At 38.6% G+C, this 21,553-nt stretch overlaps 1 protein-coding gene across 1 annotated transcript in view; it reads right to left on the reverse strand.

Moving 5' to 3' along the window:
• Positions 1–700: 700 nt before the first annotated feature.
• The window catches only part of znhit6 (zinc finger HIT-type containing 6), a 29,651-nt gene continuing 8,798 nt past the window's right edge, over positions 701–21,553 (reverse strand). The window contains exons 3-10 of the mRNA XM_089001493.1: positions 20,008–20,114; positions 18,693–18,778; positions 18,001–18,104; positions 14,517–14,585; positions 14,251–14,331; positions 14,071–14,151; positions 8,030–8,154; positions 701–1,234 (exon numbers count right to left, since the gene is read on the reverse strand). Of these exons, the coding sequence (XP_088857619.1) occupies positions 945–1,234; positions 8,030–8,154; positions 14,071–14,151; positions 14,251–14,331; positions 14,517–14,585; positions 18,001–18,104; positions 18,693–18,778; positions 20,008–20,114 (943 nt within the window). The 3' untranslated portion in view covers positions 701–944. The remainder of the gene's footprint in view (positions 1,235–8,029; positions 8,155–14,070; positions 14,152–14,250; positions 14,332–14,516; positions 14,586–18,000; positions 18,105–18,692; positions 18,779–20,007; positions 20,115–21,553) is intronic.

The raw sequence follows: 21,553 nt of genomic DNA on the forward strand, positions 1-21,553 counted from the left end.
TTCCCTGACGAAGCCTCTTGGATAAGAAGCGAAACGTCCGACACCTTCAAAGAAGTACAGATGACGGCTGAAGAAACCTTCTCATCGATGGACCACTCCTGTACGACTGTGAACTTACACACACGAGCTTATTAAAAACAATAAGGTGCTTCAGTCGTCGAGTGGTTAGTCCGTCAACTTCACAGTGAATAGGTATCTGCTTTTATTCCAGCTTCTGCCTCCCTGTGTACCCTTTGCATGTTCCCCCCTCGGGCTTGCGTGGGGTTTTTCAGGGTGCTCCGATTTACACCCGCATTTCAGAAACATGCATGGCAGGCTGACTGAACACTTCAAATTGCCCCTCGATTTGAGTGTGAGCATGAATGGTTGTTCGCTTCTGTGTGCCCTGTAATTGGCTGGCAACCGGTTCAGGAATTCAATGAATGAATGAATGAATAAAAACAATACTATATATACGTCTGTGTAAGCTCTCAGTCGTACAGGAGTGGTCCATCGATGAGAAGGTTTCTTCAGCCGTCATCTGTACAAAAGTACATTAGGGATATATAAATGGGGCCGATACGACCAGTCAGACTTTAGTTCGCTGACGAAGCCTCTTGGATAGGAGGCGAAACGTCCGAAACCTTCACTTTTGTACAGATGACGGCTGAAGAAACCTTCTCATCGAAATACTATATATACTCAAGCAAGAGAAAATAAGCAAATGCAAAAATGCTTTATTAACAATGACAATTGTTTATTGTTTTTGAATATAAAAAAAATAAACAAGAAAAGTAAAGACACATTTTTTTATCTTAAAGCGGATTTTCCATTTCAAGTATCTGCCAATTTATGCGTCATTCAGTGATGCTCACACTTTCTCTGGCAGTCATACTGTTGACAACACTTTCTAAATAGAATTACCGGTAACTTTGTAGACCAGCTCAACTTTGCTTGTGGCACCATCACATGTCTGATTTAATATGCGGTTTTGTATTAATATTTTCTCCCTTATCCTCCTCATCCTGACTCTCTGCAATCTCTCCATCTTCTAGTTCTTCCTCTCCTAATTCTCTTACAATCCTTTTCTCTTGTGGGGCCAGCGATTCAGGGCTGGTCCTCATTGCTGTGAAGACGTTTCCTCTTGCGATGTGAGACCCAGGCATAGATGGGGAACATAGGGCGAGATCCTCGCCTGCGTGGTCAACAGTGACACTCTTTGTTGTATCTTTAGTGTTGGCGGACGTAGGCTCACCTGAAACAACAGGGCCACAATTGCATATGAAAAACAGAGCTCGCTCAAACATTGTTCCCCACAACACAATGTGAACTATGTTTGCGACTCAAGACAAATGTTTTATGTAAAGAATTTGCTCAGGTCTAGTCCTCTGTAACCACTGAAAATGAGACGGAGGGAAAGATGACGCTATGATTTGGACCCTTGCTGGTGCTCAGGATGGGGAAACATGCCAAGCTATGAGTTATATAATCAAACAGGGTGGACATGTTGAAGAGGGAAAGAAAAAGACTGGGTGGTAAAAACTCAAATTGTTTGGTGGATGAACCGAATACATTAAAAACAAACGTACCTTCAACACTTGCAACCATGACACCTTGGCAATAATTTTTGATTTTACATTGTTTAACTAACTCTTCTGTTTTCATAAATATTAGATATATATCTGTCGGGCCTGTCAGTGAGGCTCCTTAGCTCCATGGATAAAATCACTCAGCATTTAAGCTTGTCAAGTGGGTGGATTTAGCACTGTCTGCGTAATATGATGAAAAAAGATCCATTGCAACCATAAAAACAAACCTCAAATTGTGTTATGACATGTCCTTTTCTACGTATCAAAAGTGGGTGGACTTGGCTTTGCGTAATAGCGTAATAAAAGATCCATTGCAAACATAAAAACAAACCTCAAATTTTCTTTTGACATGTCCTTTTTTCTACAATATCAATTGATTGATGAAGGAGGATGCCGCCCACGGGCCCCACAAACCCAAATTCCGCAGGTATAGGTGAATAAAGTTGATCATCAAGAAAATATGGATACAAAAATAAATGCAGCTGTTGACTCTTCGCCTACATCAAGCAATCGACTACACGTTTGTCTCATCCTCTTTAGGACATTTTCAACTTCCTGCAAGTGTGGAACTTATGTGAGTCAGTGCCTGGAACTAAATCTAGCCAAATCGGAAGATTTAGTATTCCTGCTATAATCCCCCATTTGCTGTAATTCAACTGGGGCAGGCTCCAACACCCCACCACAGGAATGGGACGAGTGGTATTGGAAATGCATGTGTGTTTGGATGAATGATATGTTATTGGTCAGTGTTGAGCCGACCGGCAGCCAGGCGGTTCTCACTTATGCACAGAATACAAAAACATTGCATGTGATCCGAAAATAAATGAATGAAGAGTACATTCGTTCAAGTAGGCTACGATACATCATTTCTATGGACAATTTTAATTTTCAAGAATATTGAACAATGGCACTGAATATGTAGAACAATAAATAAAATATACATAAAAATATCAATTTAAAATAAAAACTGACACGGGCTATGTTCAGAAACAAAGTGACGGATTGAATGCCTTTTTCAACATCTTATTCCTATATTACATTACGTATGTACACAACACAGGAGCGTCAGCGCAGAGCGCCGATGCGTATGTGGAACTGTCGCGGCTTGGAATTGAGGCTGATTTATGTGGGACAGATGTGAGACAATCTCTTTTCATCAATGGGTGCTACAACTTCGTGTTTGCTTTTCAACATTTAGCTCGTAGTATATATGCATATTCCACCATGACGTCTCTGATCCACTGCTGAAAAAGATGCTTTGATCCTCTCTTTTATCTAGAACAGCGTCATGTCACAAAGAGGGTACAGCAAGTGCTGAAGAATAAATGACTCTCTGTGTCTTTGTGTTGTCATATTATTTGTTATTAAGGTTTTTTTTTTTTACTTCAAGATGGAGTGGCTGCCTTTCCAGCAGCTCCAGTGCTTTGTATTTTGTTTTTCTACTTCTTTCTTTCCTTTCCTCTGTCATGACTTTGCTGCTATGCTACTTCCGGGTAGAGTGAACGCTGGCGCGAATGGTTACCCCTGTTCACCCGCACACACACAAAAGTTTTTTATCCCGATTATTAATCATTAACATCTTCTTTCCCTTTCGGCTTTTCCCTTTAGGGGTTGCCACAGCGAATCAATGTCCTCCATCTAACCCGGTTTTGTGTATTTTATTATTATTCATTAACATAAAACACATAAACAGGCAGACAAACACAAATTATCTTATTTGCTTCAGAAATGTTTTCTTTTACATAAGGCTTGTACAAGGCTGGAATGGCTGTATGGGAAGTTTAAGTTTGTTTTTGGGTAGTTTGTACAGCCAATTAGTCTACACTGGGTGAATGTGGATCGCTCAGCAGTGTTGAATGGCTTCATCTCTTTCGTTATCAAGTGATCAATGCTCGCTGTGAAGCTTGATAAGCGGCAAGATGAATAAATTGGCCGGGATGGTTTTGTTAAATCCACGTTGAGGTTGGATGTGTCGTGGCTTATGTCATAAATGTGACATATCGGCTGGTTGATGTAACTCTGTGTTGATCTGGCTTGAATCCAAGTCTTCCCCCTGTGGCTCTCCTTTTTGGTATTAATTCCATTTCTGCTGCTGAACTGCTTATAATTGTATAGCTGCACTTATCACAGAACGTAGGTTTGCGTCCACTAAATCTTTATCTGTGCAAAAAAGCTGTTTGCACCATTCGTGTGGGTGGTTGCCCGTGTTTGTGTGCGTAAGTACCACCTTTCACAATGGAAACCAGGTGACTCGCAAGAGGTATTACAAACCATTGCAACTGAAGGTTGATGATGTATGTCAATAAACGCCCATGTTAATGATAAGTTATTGAGTCTGGTGGAGTGGGGGGGGGGGGGGCATCGTGGCCATCTTATTTATCAAAAGATAAGTTGATGACATGCTGATAGCTTTTGGGTGTGTTGTCATTATTATTTGTTATTTATTTATTTTACTGGTGCAACTTCCGGGTTGCGTGAACGCTGGCGCGTGTGGCTGCCGCTGCTCACCCGCAGATAAAATATACTGTGACTGTAAAGTGTCCATGAGAGTTTTGAAAGGCGCTTATAAATAAAATGTATTATACTTATTATTATTATTATTATTAATGATCACTGCGCTACTGCGATATTAACAGCGCCAGGCTATTTTACCCTTTCATAAAAGCATCACACCAGTTTATTTTTCATTTGTGTAGTTCCAGCACCCTCTGGTGGTTCCTTTATTAGTGCAGTTTCATGTGATGTTGGCTTTTTTTATGGGGGCCCATGCCATTTAAAACCCAAGATCATCACCAGATGACAAGGAGTCAAAGGTGTTATTCCCCAATTGACTCTCGATTCTCAATGTGTGAGTGCATTTGCAAGTAAGTGCCTTAATATTGTTTGTTCAGAGTTAATTCTTCCAGACTTGTCTTGTATCCTGATTAGAGGAGAAATCCTGATTATCCAGAGAGGAAATCTTAGTTCCATGATTTGAAAGTTAATTTTCCCCGGATATTAAAAAAGACTTAGCCGCTTATAAAGCAAATTAATGTTGTGATGAAGTAAGAATTATTTCCAGAAATTATTTGTGAAACACACAGGTTTTATTACTGGTTTTATTTCTAATAAAATAAAACCAGAATTCTCTTGATCGATGTAGGGAGGATGTATTTAGTAATTATGATAATAATCATCATAATTACATTTTACAAGTTTATTTTCATGTCAAAAGTAGCTGCCATTGCTCACCCACAGAAAAACTGATCCTGTGACTGTAAAGTGACCTTGAGAGTTTTGAAAGGCACTTAGAAATGAAATGGATTATTATTATTATCTACTTGATATCTGTCTGGCTGGCAATATATTAGCTATGTAGCTAGCTATTAGCTATCTATCTAGCTAGCTATTAGCTAGCTTTCTATCTATTTGAGTTACTTATTACAGTAAAATTAAGATGAATTAGAATTATACGGCATGTACTGTCTTATAGCATTTTATGGTGAGTGTTTTCTCAACAGATGACTTTTTTACTTTATGTTACTTCCGGGTTGACTGAACGCTGGCACGTGTGGCTGGCACATGTGGCTGCCGCTGCTTACACGCAGAAAAAAATATCCTGTGACTGTATGAGAATCAGAAAACCTTTATTCGTCCCACAATAAAGTGTCCTTGAGAGTTTTGAAAGGCGCTTATAAATGAAATGTATTATTATTATTATTACTTTTCGGTTGACTCAACACTGGTGTGTGTAGTTGCCGCTGCTTACCCATAGAAAAACTTCATCCTGTGACTGTAAAGTGACCTTGAGAGTTTTGAAAGGTGCTTCGAAATGAAATGGATTATTATTATTAAAACAAACAAGCCACTTGAAATAAATATTGTAAACGTGCTACATAGAATATCAATAAATGTAATTCAACACTCCAGCCAGTAGTCATTACTTAATCGCAGCAATAACATTAAATGGCATCATCTTTACTAGATAATCTCCATGAAATGAAGAGAAAGAAGTCACTTCATTATCCCGTTATAATTCCACCATCTTCCGCATCGTTCCTATTTTGATATAAGATATCATATATATATATATATATATATATATATATATATATATATATATATATATATATATATATATATATATATATATATATATATATATATATATATATAAGAATAATCCGTTCCCAGGTCCCCATAAAATAATTTTCTATTTTCTAATTTTCTAAGCCTCAAAACTACACAAAATACACCATATTTTGTGTGTAATAAATGTGCTATGGTATTATAATAAAAAAAATAATCTGTACGATACATTAAAGCCGTTTTCTTTACCTTTGTGATGGCTTGATGGAATGGAGTGGCCGGTTTCCTCAGCATTAAACACTTGATGAGGAACGTAACCTTCTTTTACAATCTTGAGGAATGATCCCTTGTAGATGCTTTCTCTGTGATAATTTTATCTAATTCCTCATCAATTGTGTTCTGTTTAGCTGGGTTGATTACCTTTTGCATCAAGTATACAGATGGCTTGTGCGGGTTGTTTGTGGAGCCAGATTGATGGGATACATGTATTTTAACCTTGCAGTCTACACTCTGCCTTTGAATTATCAAAGTTGAAACTCTCACTGTCGTGTTTAAATCACCTCCCCTCACTGCTGCGTTCTTGACCAATCACGTGGCTTTAATCGAAGACTGGGGGTGGGGAATAGAGGACAAAAAAAAGTCGACAGCCATTTTCTTTTTGGAGAACGGCTTCACTCTCTCTCTGTCTGTAACCCCCCCCCCCCACTGCTGCGTTCTTGACCAATCACGTGGCTTTAACCGACAACTGAGGGAGGGGAATAGAGGACCAAAACAAGCCGGTTGCCATTTTCTTGCCAGGAGAACGGGCTCGTTCACGAACGACACATCACTCATTGTGGCAGCTCCGTGTGTATCCCGAAAAATAGTTTGTATGCCAAGGTAAAATTTTCATAAATGTAACATTTGTCAACCAAAAAGTTCGTAAACCGAGGTATCACTGTACATAAATAAAATCAGTATTGGACATTACACCTTGCAGTGTGTACATAGCCTACCTGACCTCAACAACTAACTACCACAATGAAAATGACATGTAAATGTAATATTGTGACATATTGCCCATATTCTCTTGTACCATTTACAATTCCACAGAAAGATTTGAAATCTCAGGCAAATTTACATTTCCGAACATTGTGAACGGCACACTTGGCACTGATGAGTCAATATGCACAATTGACAATAACGCAACGGGCCAATTTTGTTTCTTTGTCACTGCCGCTATGTACAAAAATATAGAATTGTGCCCTCTTCCCTCATTTCAGTTAATTATTTTTTTAGATATACAGTAAAGTCTCGTTATATCAATATCGGTTATATCGATAGTACTGCTTATTACGATACTATTTCTATGAACGCAAGAATATCAATATAACGAGACTTTACTGTATTGTGTTTTTATACTGTATGGAGTTGTTTATATAATACGGCAAAATTTCCCACAATTGTGTGATAGTATCGAATCGTGGTGTTCGGATATCATGACATCCCTTCTCAAGCTCATGTGCTACTATGATTGGGCGGTCTAAGACATTGTAACGCTGTCTACCACTGATTCAAAACCAGTAGCCAATTGTCTAGCGCTCTTAAAAGTGAGTTACCGAACCCTGTGCAATCGCGTGCCACGTTCGCTCTGTTGCAGAAAGTCACTCTGTGTGTGCCAGGCTTAACTCAGACGGGCATGCTGTGGTCTTGAGAGCCTCAATGCCCTTTATCCAGACGACATAAACCACTGTCGCAGTATTTGATAGTGTGTTATCACGTGCTGCCCAGCTTCCCATGAGTTGATGAGCAATTATCAGTGTATTTCTTTTACTAACATGATATCAAAATGGTGACGTAGCAAGGCCTTATCATTGAAAACACACAAACCAGAATAGCTTAGCCGTCATTAAACTGGAATGGGTCTGACAGAGTAAAGACATGAGATAGGGAAAGTGTGGTTTATGACGACCAAAGACCGTCAAGAGACTCATCTAGAGAAACCGGTCAGATGTGAGTTAAACATTGAAACATTCTTTTTTTTCTGTCTCAATAATGATCCTCTTTTTGGCCATGTCTGCTGCGGAGGCTCAACTAGATCTTTTGATGTTGTGCAAACCACAGTACTTTTTTGTCAGGGTAGCTTGTTGTCATAGTGAAAAATAAGCGGAAGGGGATGTTTACGGTCCCTGTTGCAGAAACTAAGACCACGATATGATTCTGTTGGACTCATTTTGAAACAAATTCTGATCTCCACCCAACAAGTACAGGAGTAAACAGAAAATTGAAAGAAAGCAAAACATGAGGCAGGAGTGTTAATACCTTTCGCATCAAGTGATGCTTTCCAGATAGCCGGACATGCTGAGAGGACAACAGCAAATCAATATCTTGTTTGTATTGAACCAATTACTCACCTGGTTCTTTCAGTGGAAAGTCTTTCCAATGATCGCTCAGCACCACATGGAGTACAGGATACTCAATCAATATTTTGTTGCACAGGTTGTCTCTTAAACTCTTCTGTAAATCCAATTTGTGGTACCTGTTCCAGATTAAACACCAATTAGTAACAATACATGATTAAGACAGGCAGGCAATCGATACAGTGATTGTGGCCACCACTGTTAATAGCGGACATAAAAGCTGCCGCAAATCAATAATGGCCGCATACTCAACTTTTCATGAAGAATGGAGCAAACTAAATTGAAGCCAATAATCTGGTCTTTAAATGTTTAGCTGGAAAGGTTTATTGTATTGGTTTATTGTTAAAAATATAAAAACTATACATTATGAAGGTACTCTGACACAAAAAAAAAATACGAAATATATCCCTTTCAACATATTTCCTTCTTCTTGGGCATCAATCTTTTTTTCTTTGATAGTAAAACTTTGTGAAATCAGAGTAAAATTTGGGAAATGCCCTTTGGCAAAGAAAACAACTCGGCTTACGAACGCTTTAGCTCATGAACCTTTCGCCTTACGAACGTTAAATTCACGAGAATATAATCTTTGCATCCAAACTATTTTACGGGAAACACACGGAGCTCCACAATGAGTGATGTGTGTCCAAGCGCCATATAAGGAATTTATCAGCCTGTGGAAACGGAGGTGGCGACAGGAGGGCGCCATTTTGTGCCTCTTTTTTTAGGTGAGGGATTTCCCACTAATGTTGCCTCAAAATGGCACAAATAAATTCTTTAATCGATTGCAAACGTGTATGCTTTCCTCTTCAGAACTCTTTGAATCATATTCATCACTGGATGTGTAACAAGAAAGCATATTCTCCGAATCTGAAGCCATTGTTTTGATTCACGAGTAATGCAAGAGGTCTTGGCGTGACATCACAAACTGGGGGCGGGACTTAATGAAAATGCCCAATTCGCAGCTCATTTTTTTGCAGATTTTGGACACTTTAAGTCATTTTTATTGGTGTCTTGCATTTGACTAAAAATATACTGCGTGTTTTGGCTATTTTAGATGCTATAAAACGTTTTTCTGATGTCAGTTAAAAAAACAAAAAAAGTGACGTCGGTTGTCCTTTAAAGCAGTTTGAGAAGAGAGAGGGGAGAATCAAAATGTCCTTTCACCAGTGACTCAGACTTCATGCTCAAAATCAAAATGTGCATTGGTCAGCCACAAGAGATGTCCACCACGGGTTTTGGAAAAAAAACAGACAAACAAAAAAACAAACAAAAAACGGTTTTGGTTGGCAATAAACTTGAGTTTGACGACTAATGCACAATCCATAAAGGAGTCATTCAACAATGCACTTGATAGCCTTTATGGGCAGTGAATATCCAGTTATTCTGGAACATAAATTAACTAAATCAGAAACCAAAGTCAGATAGAGAAGCTAGCATACGCCCCCAGACTTGTTCGGGATGACATGAGTCTTGTCTTGCCGATAAGTGGTTCTATCATGTACCAAGGGTGATCACATATCATGTCAGTTAACTAGATTCTTGGGAGATGTGCTTTGCTTTTACTTTCAACAAGCTTCAGAAACACTTTGCTGGGCTGTCATTACCAAAAGACTCAACTGTAATACAACTGTCCCATTCTTCACAACCATGTCAAAGACATTTTGTCGAGCGGTTGTGTATTTTGGTTAAAAAAAAAAGCACAAGAGTGTGAATCGTCCAAGTAGATGCTTATTCCATCAAGAAGTGTACAATATGCTCATATTACATGACAAATCAGGATAAACAATGAACAGAGAATATGTAAACAAACATAAAACTTTAAGAGATATTCAGATAATTATTAGCATGAAGAACACAGTAACAAGTTTATCAAACCATTAGTTTTCAGACCAAATGACTCAACCCAGCAAAGACTTGATCCTGTGTCACTTTTTAAAGAACTTTACCAAATCCAGAGGTAGAAAATGTGGTCCTTCCTCCTCTATGTCCCTTACATCGAAGTCATCGTCAGTTGCAATTCCAATTATTCTAACCTTTCTGAATCGTGAACATATGGTCTGAACATTCTTTCACGCCAACTCAAAAACGAGACTTCCGGAATATTCAGCGTGAATCTTAAAACGTAAAATATAGCTATAAGCTGTGGAATCTTTGTAAAATACGGTCAGTAGAAGTCATTTGAAGCAATTTTACAAATTATGGACACAACTTGTCCGGAGGCGTCGGTTGTCCTTTAAATTCCTCCATCTTCTTTCTCTCTTCACTCTGTAGCACCACTCTTGTACTTGGATCCCTCTCATTCACACACTTATATTCCGTCTTGCTGTGACTGAACTGTGCATAAACCATCCTTCAAATTCCCTGAAAACTATAAGGTTGTATGTAAGGCAGCCAGGATGTGCACATGTCTGTGTACTATACACATACACATACACATAGGAAGCACATTCTCCTTGTTTACATAGCCAATGGCCCCTAAAAAAGTTCTGCCCCCCCCCAAAAAATGGATGCAGAATCACAATGTACATTAATTTAACTAATCCAGCACCACTTCACAATTATTAGAGGCCTGGAAGAGGGATTGTCAACTAATACCACACATGCACACACACAAGGTAGAAGAGAAAGGTATACCAAAGACGTTTGAGTGAGGTAAGTTGAGAAGGTTCACCCGCATATAATTAATGGAATGGGCTGACCTTTTTACCTTTTAAATCTGTATGAGCATGTATGTGCAAGTTTTGAATTAGCCAATATTGCACAGGTAGTGTGGCCCGGTAGCCACGTAGTTAGCACGGCGACTTCACAGTACAGAGGTTGTGAGTTAAAATCGTACTCTGGGCTCCCTGTGTTAAGTTTGCATATTCTCCCTGGGCCCGCATGAGTTTTCTCCATGTCCCCCGGTTTCCTCTCACATTCCAAAAAACATGCATGGCAGGGTGATTGAACACTCTGAATTGTCCCTTGATCTGAATGTGAGAGCTGATGGACGTTTGTCTCTGTTTCATTCAAATGTGCATATGCTTTAGTAACGGTTCATGTGGCTGTGTTAAAAATGAACCACATTCTAATGTATATAAAATGGGGGTCAGCCCACACCTGCCAGATGCCTCTGATTAACTCCAAACGAAGGTCCACTTTTCGAGCAGTTTTTTTATGACATTTAGTTGTTACAGCTGTGGTCCGCAGATAGCTTCCACAGCGACAGAGTTCTCTTATTGTTCCAATGTTTCAGTCAGGGGAAGGGTGTAGAAGAATTCAAAAGGAAGTAAAAGGGGAAGTAAAATAAAACTTATCTTGACAAGAGTACACTGCAACTCGGTCAGTGTTAAAAGTTCAGGGACAGTGTTAAAAACAGAATATCAATGTCAATGCCAAACGTAATAAAATGGCCAGCGTAGTCAGGAAAAATGGTATGTCACCAAGATTCGACCGTAAATTATATTTATTTGAAATGGAATGGTTCAGATTTAAGACCATTTTTATATTTCTCGTCGCTGCATATTTCTCCTAACTTGTAACACAGAATCAAACTGACGTATGGGAGGTAAAACTCTTAAATAATCAAATTGATGAAATAATGTTTGTGTCTCATAATTTTGTTTCAACTTCAGTTTTCTGGTTTACCGTGTTTAAAAATGATAACATGAGTCACAAATTAATTAATATGAGTACACATTTAAAGTACTTTGTAGTATAAAAATTAGTAAAATGTGCAGATATGTGTGGTTATATTAGTTGTATGTCGAACTGGGAGTCGTGGCTTGGAATTGAAGCAGATTTACGTGGTTCAGCAGATGAGAGTCCATCTCTTTTTCGTTAATGGGTGCGACGGTGTCTTGTTGCTTTGAAATTTAGAATGTAGCAGATGTGTGCACATGCAGGGATGAGAATGACAAATGAGAAAAAAGTCTGAAAAAAAGGCGGGGGCTGCATACGCATATATATATATATATATATATATATATATATATATATATATATATATATATATATATATATATATATATACAGTAAAGTCTCGTTGTATCGATATCGGATATATCGATAGTCCCGGTTATATCGATACTATTTCTATGCACGCACGAAGAAAATTACATGCAAACAGGGTCGGATATATCGATAGTCCCGGTTATATCGATATTTTTTTCGGACTCCCTTGAATATCGATCTAACGAGACTTTACTGTATATATATATATATATATATATACACACATACATACATACATATATATATATATATATATACAGTAAAGTCTCGTTATATCGATATCGGATATATCGATAGTCCCGGTTATATCGATACTATTTCTATGCACGCACAGAGAAAATTACATGCAAACAGGGTCGGATAAATCGATAGTCCCGGTTATATCGATATTTTTTCGGACTCCCTTGAATATCGATATAACGAGACTTTACTGTACATACATACATACATACATACATACATACATACATACATACATACTATGGCATTTTAATATGTTTTGATTCAGACCATTGCAGGCAGAGACAGTGTTGCATGTTTAATTTGAAGACAGTTTCCACTTCTTTTTCGTATGCCCTTAGTCTGCATGAATGTTGTTACACATTAAATTCTGTGTGGGTGTGAAATGGTAGGACTACCCAAACACACTAACATAGTTGTGTGGAGCCTGATGAGTAGGGAACGGTGAAATAACTATGTTATATGTCCTGCATGAACACCCAAGTATTTAAAGAACATATGATTGTGTGACAACACAAGTAATGAAGTGCAAGAATATATTTCCCAAAAATACAGGACCATTAGCTACAAAATGAGACGAGTAAGAGACTTGGTGGCTTTTCTTTTCATTCACTGTATTCTAACCTCGCCTCGATCAGCAAACATAACAGCATTGCTCAGCCGATGTTGTGCAACGACAATTTGAAGCCAGCCACGGGACACTTCGAAGTCTTCAATGCCCATAGTTAGCGCTAAGAAACTCACCTCCTCTGCTATGAGCAGTTCACTTTGCGAAAAGTTTTTGTTGCGACAACAGTCAAATGATTCCTGGAAACGTGCATTTACTCAATTGTCCATTGAGTCAAAAGCAATTCGCTCGGAGCATGGAAATGGTTATAATTAAACCGTGCAAGAATCATTTCCTTGTTTTTTCTAGTCTCTAGATTTGGGTATTTGCGACTTCAAACAACTCCTGAAAGTTTCATACTTTGTAACCCGCTTCGTTTAATCAGACACATAACTTTCTCTTCCGCGATTATTTCTATTCCTTTTTGTTTACATGCCACGATCGAAAGGACGTGAAAGTAAATGACTGAAATGAAAGGCTCTCACATGTCGCATGTCGCCATTTTGGATCCAATGATAGAAAATAGCGGCCCGGACACGCACATTCCGTCGTATCGAAATGGAGTTGCTTGAGTTACTGCGACGATGGGATTCGATATGACTTTGAGAACTTATTGTTAGGAATCAATTGTTAATGTAATATAGTAGCATCATGTTTAATGCATACTTTTTTTAAACTAGGTGCAGGATTTCCCGTTTGACCGAGGTCCACAAGTGGCAGATACGATTACTTCTTCGATCTCTCTCCCTCTCTTCATTTCCTCCTCCCATCCTATGCTCTGCAACTTGAAGTAACTGTGCCACCCGGCCTGTTATTACAAGTTCAAATGAAATGAATGCAATCATTCATACTGAACCTCACTTGTGTACCAAATTTCGGCAGGCCCGATTAAAAAGACCAAATCTGGCCCGCAAGCCCTTGTTTGCCCACCCCTGCCCTCGCCTCTGAGTGTTATTTGCCAGGTACTAATTGCAAAGATGCAACATGTGTATGAGATGATAAAAAAGCCAAATGTCCTTAAAGGAATATGATTACATATGACAGCTGGATAGGTTGGGATGTATTTTTCTGCTGAATTCATATTCTACAAATATGACACAAAAAAATGTATTGTATTTACATATGATGAAGAAAATGTTTGCTCTTAAAATTTACAATAGAAACACATCATAGAAAGGCATTCACTGTCACTCACCTGAGTGAATTTGCTTTCAGTCCTTCTGCCTTCATAAATACATTGACATGCTCAATTGGGGCATGTACATACCTCTTCAACCTGAAAACAAAATCAAATTACAGATAGTTTCTCAACACTAAAGTGTATGTACACACAAACACACGTGCGCACTCACGCGCGCACACACACACACCTTACTTGTGGCGCATTAAAGGGTCCGACTCTGTTGGGTGTATATAAGGCATCAAGATCTGTTCTAAACTTAGCCTGTCACATACCCTGAAAGGGGAAAAAATATTTGAGAAATGACAAGACAATTCGTGTGCTACTTGAAAGCTAACATTTAAAAGAATCAATCAAGGTTACTATAGAAAATAATGACATTGTAAAGAAAAAGAACGGTTCACCTTACACCTGCCCGTAATTATGCTTGCCGTGTTACCTTGTTTTGCTGTGAGACTTACCTTTTCTGGCTGAATTCTGTATTACTCTGAGGGAACATAATCTTCAAGTGCCACAGAAACTGTTTTTCCCTGTGTGGAACAAAATCAAATTATTTTAGGTATGATACAATATACCGTGGACTCTCAATGGCAGCACATTTGCCTCACAGTGCAGGAGTTAAGGGTTCAATTCCAGCCCCTGACTTTCTGTGTGGAGTTTGAATGTTCTCTTTGTGCCAGCATGGGTTTTTTTCGGGGTATGACAGTTTCCTGCCACTTTCCCAAAACATGCATGGTAGGCTCATTGGACGCTCTTAATTATGCCTATGTGTGATTATGAGTACAAATGGTAATTTGTCTATGTGTGCCTCGCCATTGGCTGGCAACCAATTCAGGAGGGGGGGCGTAATTCAGAATCATGTCCCTGTCAACTATCATAGCTTGTGCCTGAAGAAGCTAAATCACTAAGACAGGAAATTAACATTGTGATGTTCAAAATAATGTAACTAGAGCTTGAATTCTACTGTATTTCTGAGCACAGATTTGCGATACACTGAATTGATAAATGTCAGAGAACTGGGTAGTTCCTCTTTGCTGCGTCAGTGTGTGTCCGCATGTATCTGAGGAAGCCTCTATGTGTTTCTACATGCAAGAAAATGAGGGTGAGGCACCAGGTGCAATGCCATTATTTTGTTATTACAGCAAATGGAAACTATGCAATTCACTCAAGAAAAAAGGGGCTTGTCCCAAAATGCATTCCATCATTTCAAGCAAGGTGCAGAGTCCATACCTGCAGTAGATTTATGTTTTGCCTGATCCATAGCAATCAAAATATGCCTGGTTTACAGAGCAATGGTTAAGTTGAATTAATAAAAACATCACAATCACTAGGTTTCACAGGAACACAATATATTATTCAGCTCCTGTAAAAGTATTTTCCTTTTATATAATATTTTCTCCTGTGATGTTTGCAAAACTTTTGTTTGTATGGGGAAACTGATGGAGTCATTTATCTTTTGAATGTTCTGTCTTCTCAATAAAAGTATAGTGGTGAGTGTACCAATTTTTCTTTTAACGCCAAGACTGTCTAATAATATATTGCTACTGAGGGCCTTGGGTCACACTCAGAAAAGCTGACTAACGCCAGACCACTCTAATAAATGCCCTTTGATCAAGACTGACAATGTAGTTTATCACATCCCATTTCAACCACAGTGCTGCAGCCTTTAAATTGGCATTGACATGCTGTTTCTGAAAAAAATGAATCATTATTTAAATTACAAAACAGGTGCCGAAAATAATGTGCATAAAATAAAACCGAGACACATTCATCAGATTATGGTCTTTTTAAATCAACTTTGCACTATCTGTAAATGAGTCAATAGTGCTCAGCAATTCTCTTTTCAAACTTTCGGCAAATCACTTGATAACCCAATCATAAAATAAAGGTAACTAGCAACGTCCAAAACCAAAACACTACACTGCACAGTGTAATATAGAGGCTGTGTGACTCACTAAAACCCCGCCTCTCCTGGTATAACTGCCACACCTCTTTCATGATGTCGTCTAAAAGTCCAGCGGGCACGAAACAGTCAATCGTAAAAATGATGGAAGAATACATTTTTGGAATCTTACGTCATGGATCCAGAGTGATTTGCCAATATTTAGGAAGGACAGATATCATTCATCTATGCAAACATAATAGTGTCTCAGCAGGTTTATTATTGTTTCTATTAACATACAACAAAAAAATGGCTGACAACAGACGCCTCCGGACAAATTGTGTCCATAATTTGTAAAATTGCTTCAAATGACTTCTACTGAGCGTATTTTACAAAAATTCCACCGCATATAGCTGTATTTTACGTTTTAAGACTCGCGCTGAATATTCCGGAAGTCTTGTTTTTGAGTTGGGGACGAGTCTTGACGTCACGTCACGGAAGGAATGCCGCTGACCGAAAAAGGACACACTGTAGCAATCCTTTCATCACGTCAATGCGTTTCGCGGTACTTTGTTTGGTCTGAAAACTTCATGTTGGTCCGTGTTGATGGCGAAATTAGAAGGAAAACACATAACACTATGGTGAATCATTGTGTGTTGCACCGAACAACTATTTGATATTTGCTGACAAAAATTCCCAGGAGAAAATTCAGCCCATTGACACGGAGCTTTGTCGCCATCTTCTGCCTTTTTTGGGTGCTACATTTCTTTCCAGATGCCTCAAAATGACATGGAATAAATCCTTTAATTGATTGCTAACATGTATGCTTTCCTCTTCAGAACTATTTGAATCATATTCATAACTGGATGAGTAACAACAAAGCATCTTCTCCGAATCTGAAGCCACTCTTTTGATTCTCGAGCAAGGCAAGACGTCTTGGCGTGACACCACCAATTTGAAGTAGTTTTTAGACAGTCATTTTTATTGGTGTTTTGCATTTGACTAAAAATATCATCCTGCGGGTTTTGGGTATTTTAAATGCTATAAAACTTTTTCTGATGTCAGTTAGGAAACGAAAAAGTGGTGTCGGTTGTCCTTTAATTGACAACAAATCTCATGCTAATATTATGTCAATGTTTGGCAAACTGTGTCATTTCCTGAGAGCTCTGGCCTCTTCAGAAGGTATGATTGTGATAACTGCACCAGTTTTAAGGCTTAATGTCCTGGCCAATTCACTTTTAGACTGGCCCAAGGTTCACCAGGCAGTCCTCTGAGAAATGATGATCAGACAAACAGTTGCCGAATTATCTGTTGCAAGTGAGGCCAGCGCCGAGGCACTCATCGCGACCATTGACCAGATGCGGTTCTTTAGGGCCGCGATATCCCCTCTGAGCAAATGGTACCCAGTTTTTTCCTTGAATTGAGCAGGGGTGGTACTTGGAAAGAATGGGCAGGAATGCTTGTAGATGGGAGTATGAAAGAAAGCTGTAATGGGGTGTTTTATCTATTTATTTTTTTTAGGTGAGGAATTGGCATTTTTACCACGACTAAAAGCTCAGGTTAATATTGCATGATGCAGAACCTTTGTCGAGTGTATTTCTGAATATGCTCCTTTGCGTATTGGTTTTCAGTGTGGTGATACAAACACTGACTCTGTGCATGGTTGGACCTCACACTGATTCGTAAAAGGATCACGCTAAAAACATAAAAATAAATAAAAAATGATTTCATATAACGGCAATGGCTGAGCAAGATTACCAATATTACCTTGAACCATGACTTCATTTCCCAATGTAACTCCAGAACATTTTTTTAAGAATGGTTTGTGAAAATATTAGATTTAAAATACATATTTCATTTCCTTCCCATTCAAGAATTTCCGACTTAAGTACTTATAGAGAGAGGAAGCAGTATTCATTTGACAGCATTATGGTAAAATAAATAAATGCATAGCATTAGACCGCAGCACACACCCTCACAAATATTGTCAGTACTGCACACCAGTGTGTCTAATTAATCTGTATGAAAGGAATCGTACGCTTATCCATGTAATGCTTTCTTACCTTGAATTGAAGATGGTGGAGTTTTCCTTCCTCTTGGTAAAGGTGCTGGGGAGGGTTCTCAATGTGATGTTCATCTTTCTGGCATTAACTATCAGCTTCTTTGCCTAACAATGAGAGTGTGGATTAGGGATTAAGGTACACAATATAAATGACAGATGTGGCCAACAATATATTAAATGAAAAGTACAGTGAGACCTTGGCTTACGAACTTAATTGGTTCCCAGACAGAGTGTGTAAGGCGAAAACTGTGTATCCCAAAAATATTTTTCCCATAGGAAACCATTAAAATGAGAATAATTCGTTCCCAGGTCTCCATAAAATATAATTTTCAACTAAATAAGCCTTAAAACTACACACAACATACCTTATTCCATTCTTTAATTATAATACCATAACACATTTATTATGCATAAAATGAGGTATATTTTGTGTAGGTTTAAGACTTAGAAAATTAGAAAGTAGAAAATTTCATTTTAATTGTTTCCTATGGGAAATTAATTTTTGGGATACACACTTTTTGCCTTACACACTGTCTGGGAACCACTTAAGTTTGTAAGCCAAGGTATCACGGTAACCTGCTCTAAATGACCCTTTTTACCTCAAGCTTATACTTCCCTTCTGGGCATCTAAACCGCAACTACCTGGAATTAAACTCAATCGATCATCCCAATAAAATAATTAAAATGGCTTACTTTGATCGAAGTATGTCGAACTTGAATGAGACTGTCTCTCTGGGCACTTCCAGCAAACCTTCCCGTATCCTCTAGAAACCTGTAGTCTACAGGTGAAAATGGAGCAGTAAAAAGCTACTTAATTCAACAACAAAAAAAAAAAAACAATTTGATCAGATAAATACTACTACATCATACAATTCTTGGACCCAGACAGTATCTTGTAGACATTGATGACTTGGAAAATTGGATTGGATTGCCTTTATTAGTCTGGCAGTGGAGAAATTTACATTTCACAGCAGCAAAGCTATGAAAGAAATGAAAGTAGAAAAGCAAAACACAGGAGATGCTGGAAAGGCAGCCACTCTCGCGGCGCCATATATATACATATCGATACACAATACTCGCATTCAGTTGTCACAACAATTTGACTTTATCATCCCTTTCAAACTCTGTGGCTCTTGTGAACCTTAGTCAGGGACCAAACAGGTGAAAGTCTGAAGGGGCAAGGTCTTGACTGTATGAGTGGCTGCCGCTGCTCACCCGCATAAAAAATATCCTGTGACTGTAAATTGTTCTTGAAAGTCTTGAAAGGCGCTTATAAATGAAATGTATTATTATGAGGGGCGCAGATCCAGGCTTAGCTCGTTGCTGGTTTGCACTGTTAGGCCTTGTGTTGTCATGGTGCAAGATGACTCCTGACCAATGACTCTTGCGTTTGTTCTTGTGCACAGATGGGAATGTGTGTGACAGGGCTCGGAGATGACGGTATGAAAAAAAATATCATTTACCAGATCAATTGAATGGCCCCCGTAAAACACAAAACACATAAAAGATATGAGTGAGCATTCTGCAAGTTACTGTACTGAGAATAATAACTTTTGGGAGATTCCCCTCGTGGCTATTTTTTTTCATTCATTTCATTTCACCATTAATTGCAATTCAATTTTAAGCAGATTCTTTACTTACAGACAGTGTAGGTGTTCAAATACCTCTAATATCTCTAATACCTGGACCAGTATCCTGGAGGAACGAGCGGACAGTGGGGGGCGTGGCTTGCCTGTCAGATCTGACAGGTAGGTCACGCCCTCATAGCATCACCAGCTGAAAATGCCGCAACATCCGTGACACTCTGACGAAGGCGGAAGTAGTCGCCGAAACATGTCAGCTATTTGAACACCTACACTGTCTGTAAGTAAAGAATCTGCTTAAAATTAGATATCAAGTAGACAGGATGAAGTTAGTACAACGATTAATTGCAATTTTACAGAGAAATACTATGTTGGATATAATATCATTAGACTTAGACTGTATGAATCAATCTGTACATACTTACCACTGAGAAGAGCCATTTCATCAAATTGAGAGAGGTTAAGGAAGGCGGTTTTGTTTCTGACACCACTGCATCTCGATTCTTCCTTGTGTTTCTTCACACAAAGCAAACTTCGAGACACAAAGAGACAAAATGTGGTTCACACCCGGCTGACCAAACAGTTTCGTAACTCCTCCTATCACACATTGTGCCATTTCTCAAAAAGTTAAGATTATTGTCTGTGTTAAAGATGTTCTTAAGTGTGACGATTAAGAACGTCAACTGGGTGGTTGAAGTTTAAATCATGTTTAGTTGAATAACTGTTGGACAGCGGGACAGATTTTTTCTATGTTCAGTGTTTTATGGGGGCCGGGGGGGGACTAGCTTTCAAATATAAACAAATCAGATAGCTTCCAGCAGACGAAAGCGGATTATGTTTGACCTTCAAGATGACACACCATTCAAATATTTTACATTGCTTACATAACAAAAATGATGATTGTTCAAATGCGCATGTGTAGGAACTTTGGAAAGAAAACAAATTAATAAAATAAATAGATCCTGTTTGCTTCAACCAGCAGTTTCACAGATGAGACAGGTATTTGGTGGCACTCAGAAGTACAGAATTTGTTTTATTGTTATTATTTTGTTAAGTAAGCAAAAGGAATGCTGACTGATGCCTTCAACGAGAGGCCTTTAAGGACAACCTCTGGTGTCCAACAATTTCAGGCATGACTCTCAATATACCAACAGATTTTTGAGGATTAGATGATAAATGTTTCAACAACACCCGAAGTCAAGGAATAGAACAAAGATTGTTGCCACGAGCAATGGCATGTTAATGCAGGCCATGAATCAAAATAAATAAAACCAACAAATGCAGGGCTCCCCGTCAGTCGAAAATATTGTGTAAATCGGACATTTTTTTAAAAGGGACATTTTTATCACCCGTATTACATAACTGACAAGTGAACCTATATGTATTGATTTACTATCATTTGAAGGTGGCACCTTGTCGACTGGAAAGTATTTCTGGCTCACAGTGAAGAGGTACCAGGTTTAATACCAGCTTCTGCCTTCCAGTGGGGAATTTGTATGTTCTCTCTGTGCCATGTGTAGGTTTTCTCCGGGTACTCTAGTTACATCTGGATTCCATAAACATGATGGCAGGCAAATGGAACACTCTAAATTGTCTTGAGGTGTGAGCGTAGATGATTGCTCATCTATATGTGCTAAATGCTCAAACCTTCTATTTTCTTTTGCTAAGATTTTAACCTTATTGTCGTCAAATGAGTGGCTGCTAGCTTTTAGGTGCATATGTACTGCCGATTGATGCCCATTGAGGTTTGAAAGAGGAGTAAAAGAAGCTATTTTCATATAACAGCAAACCCCTTCACTAAATCGCCATGGCAGGGTGATGTTCAATTTGGATCGTTCGTACAACAGACTTCTTGGCCAACATAGGCTTAGTTATGCTGATGAGGTGATACCAGAGCAAATGGGGCAACCAGACAAGTCGTAGACCCCATACTCAGGCAGGACAATAAAAGTAATCAGTCAGGACAATAGA

Source organism: Hippocampus bargibanti, linkage group LG07, assembly GCF_051943395.1.
Source record: "Hippocampus bargibanti isolate YZ-2025 linkage group LG07, ASM5194339v1, whole genome shotgun sequence".
Lineage (NCBI taxonomy): Eukaryota > Metazoa > Chordata > Actinopteri > Syngnathiformes > Syngnathidae > Hippocampus > Hippocampus bargibanti.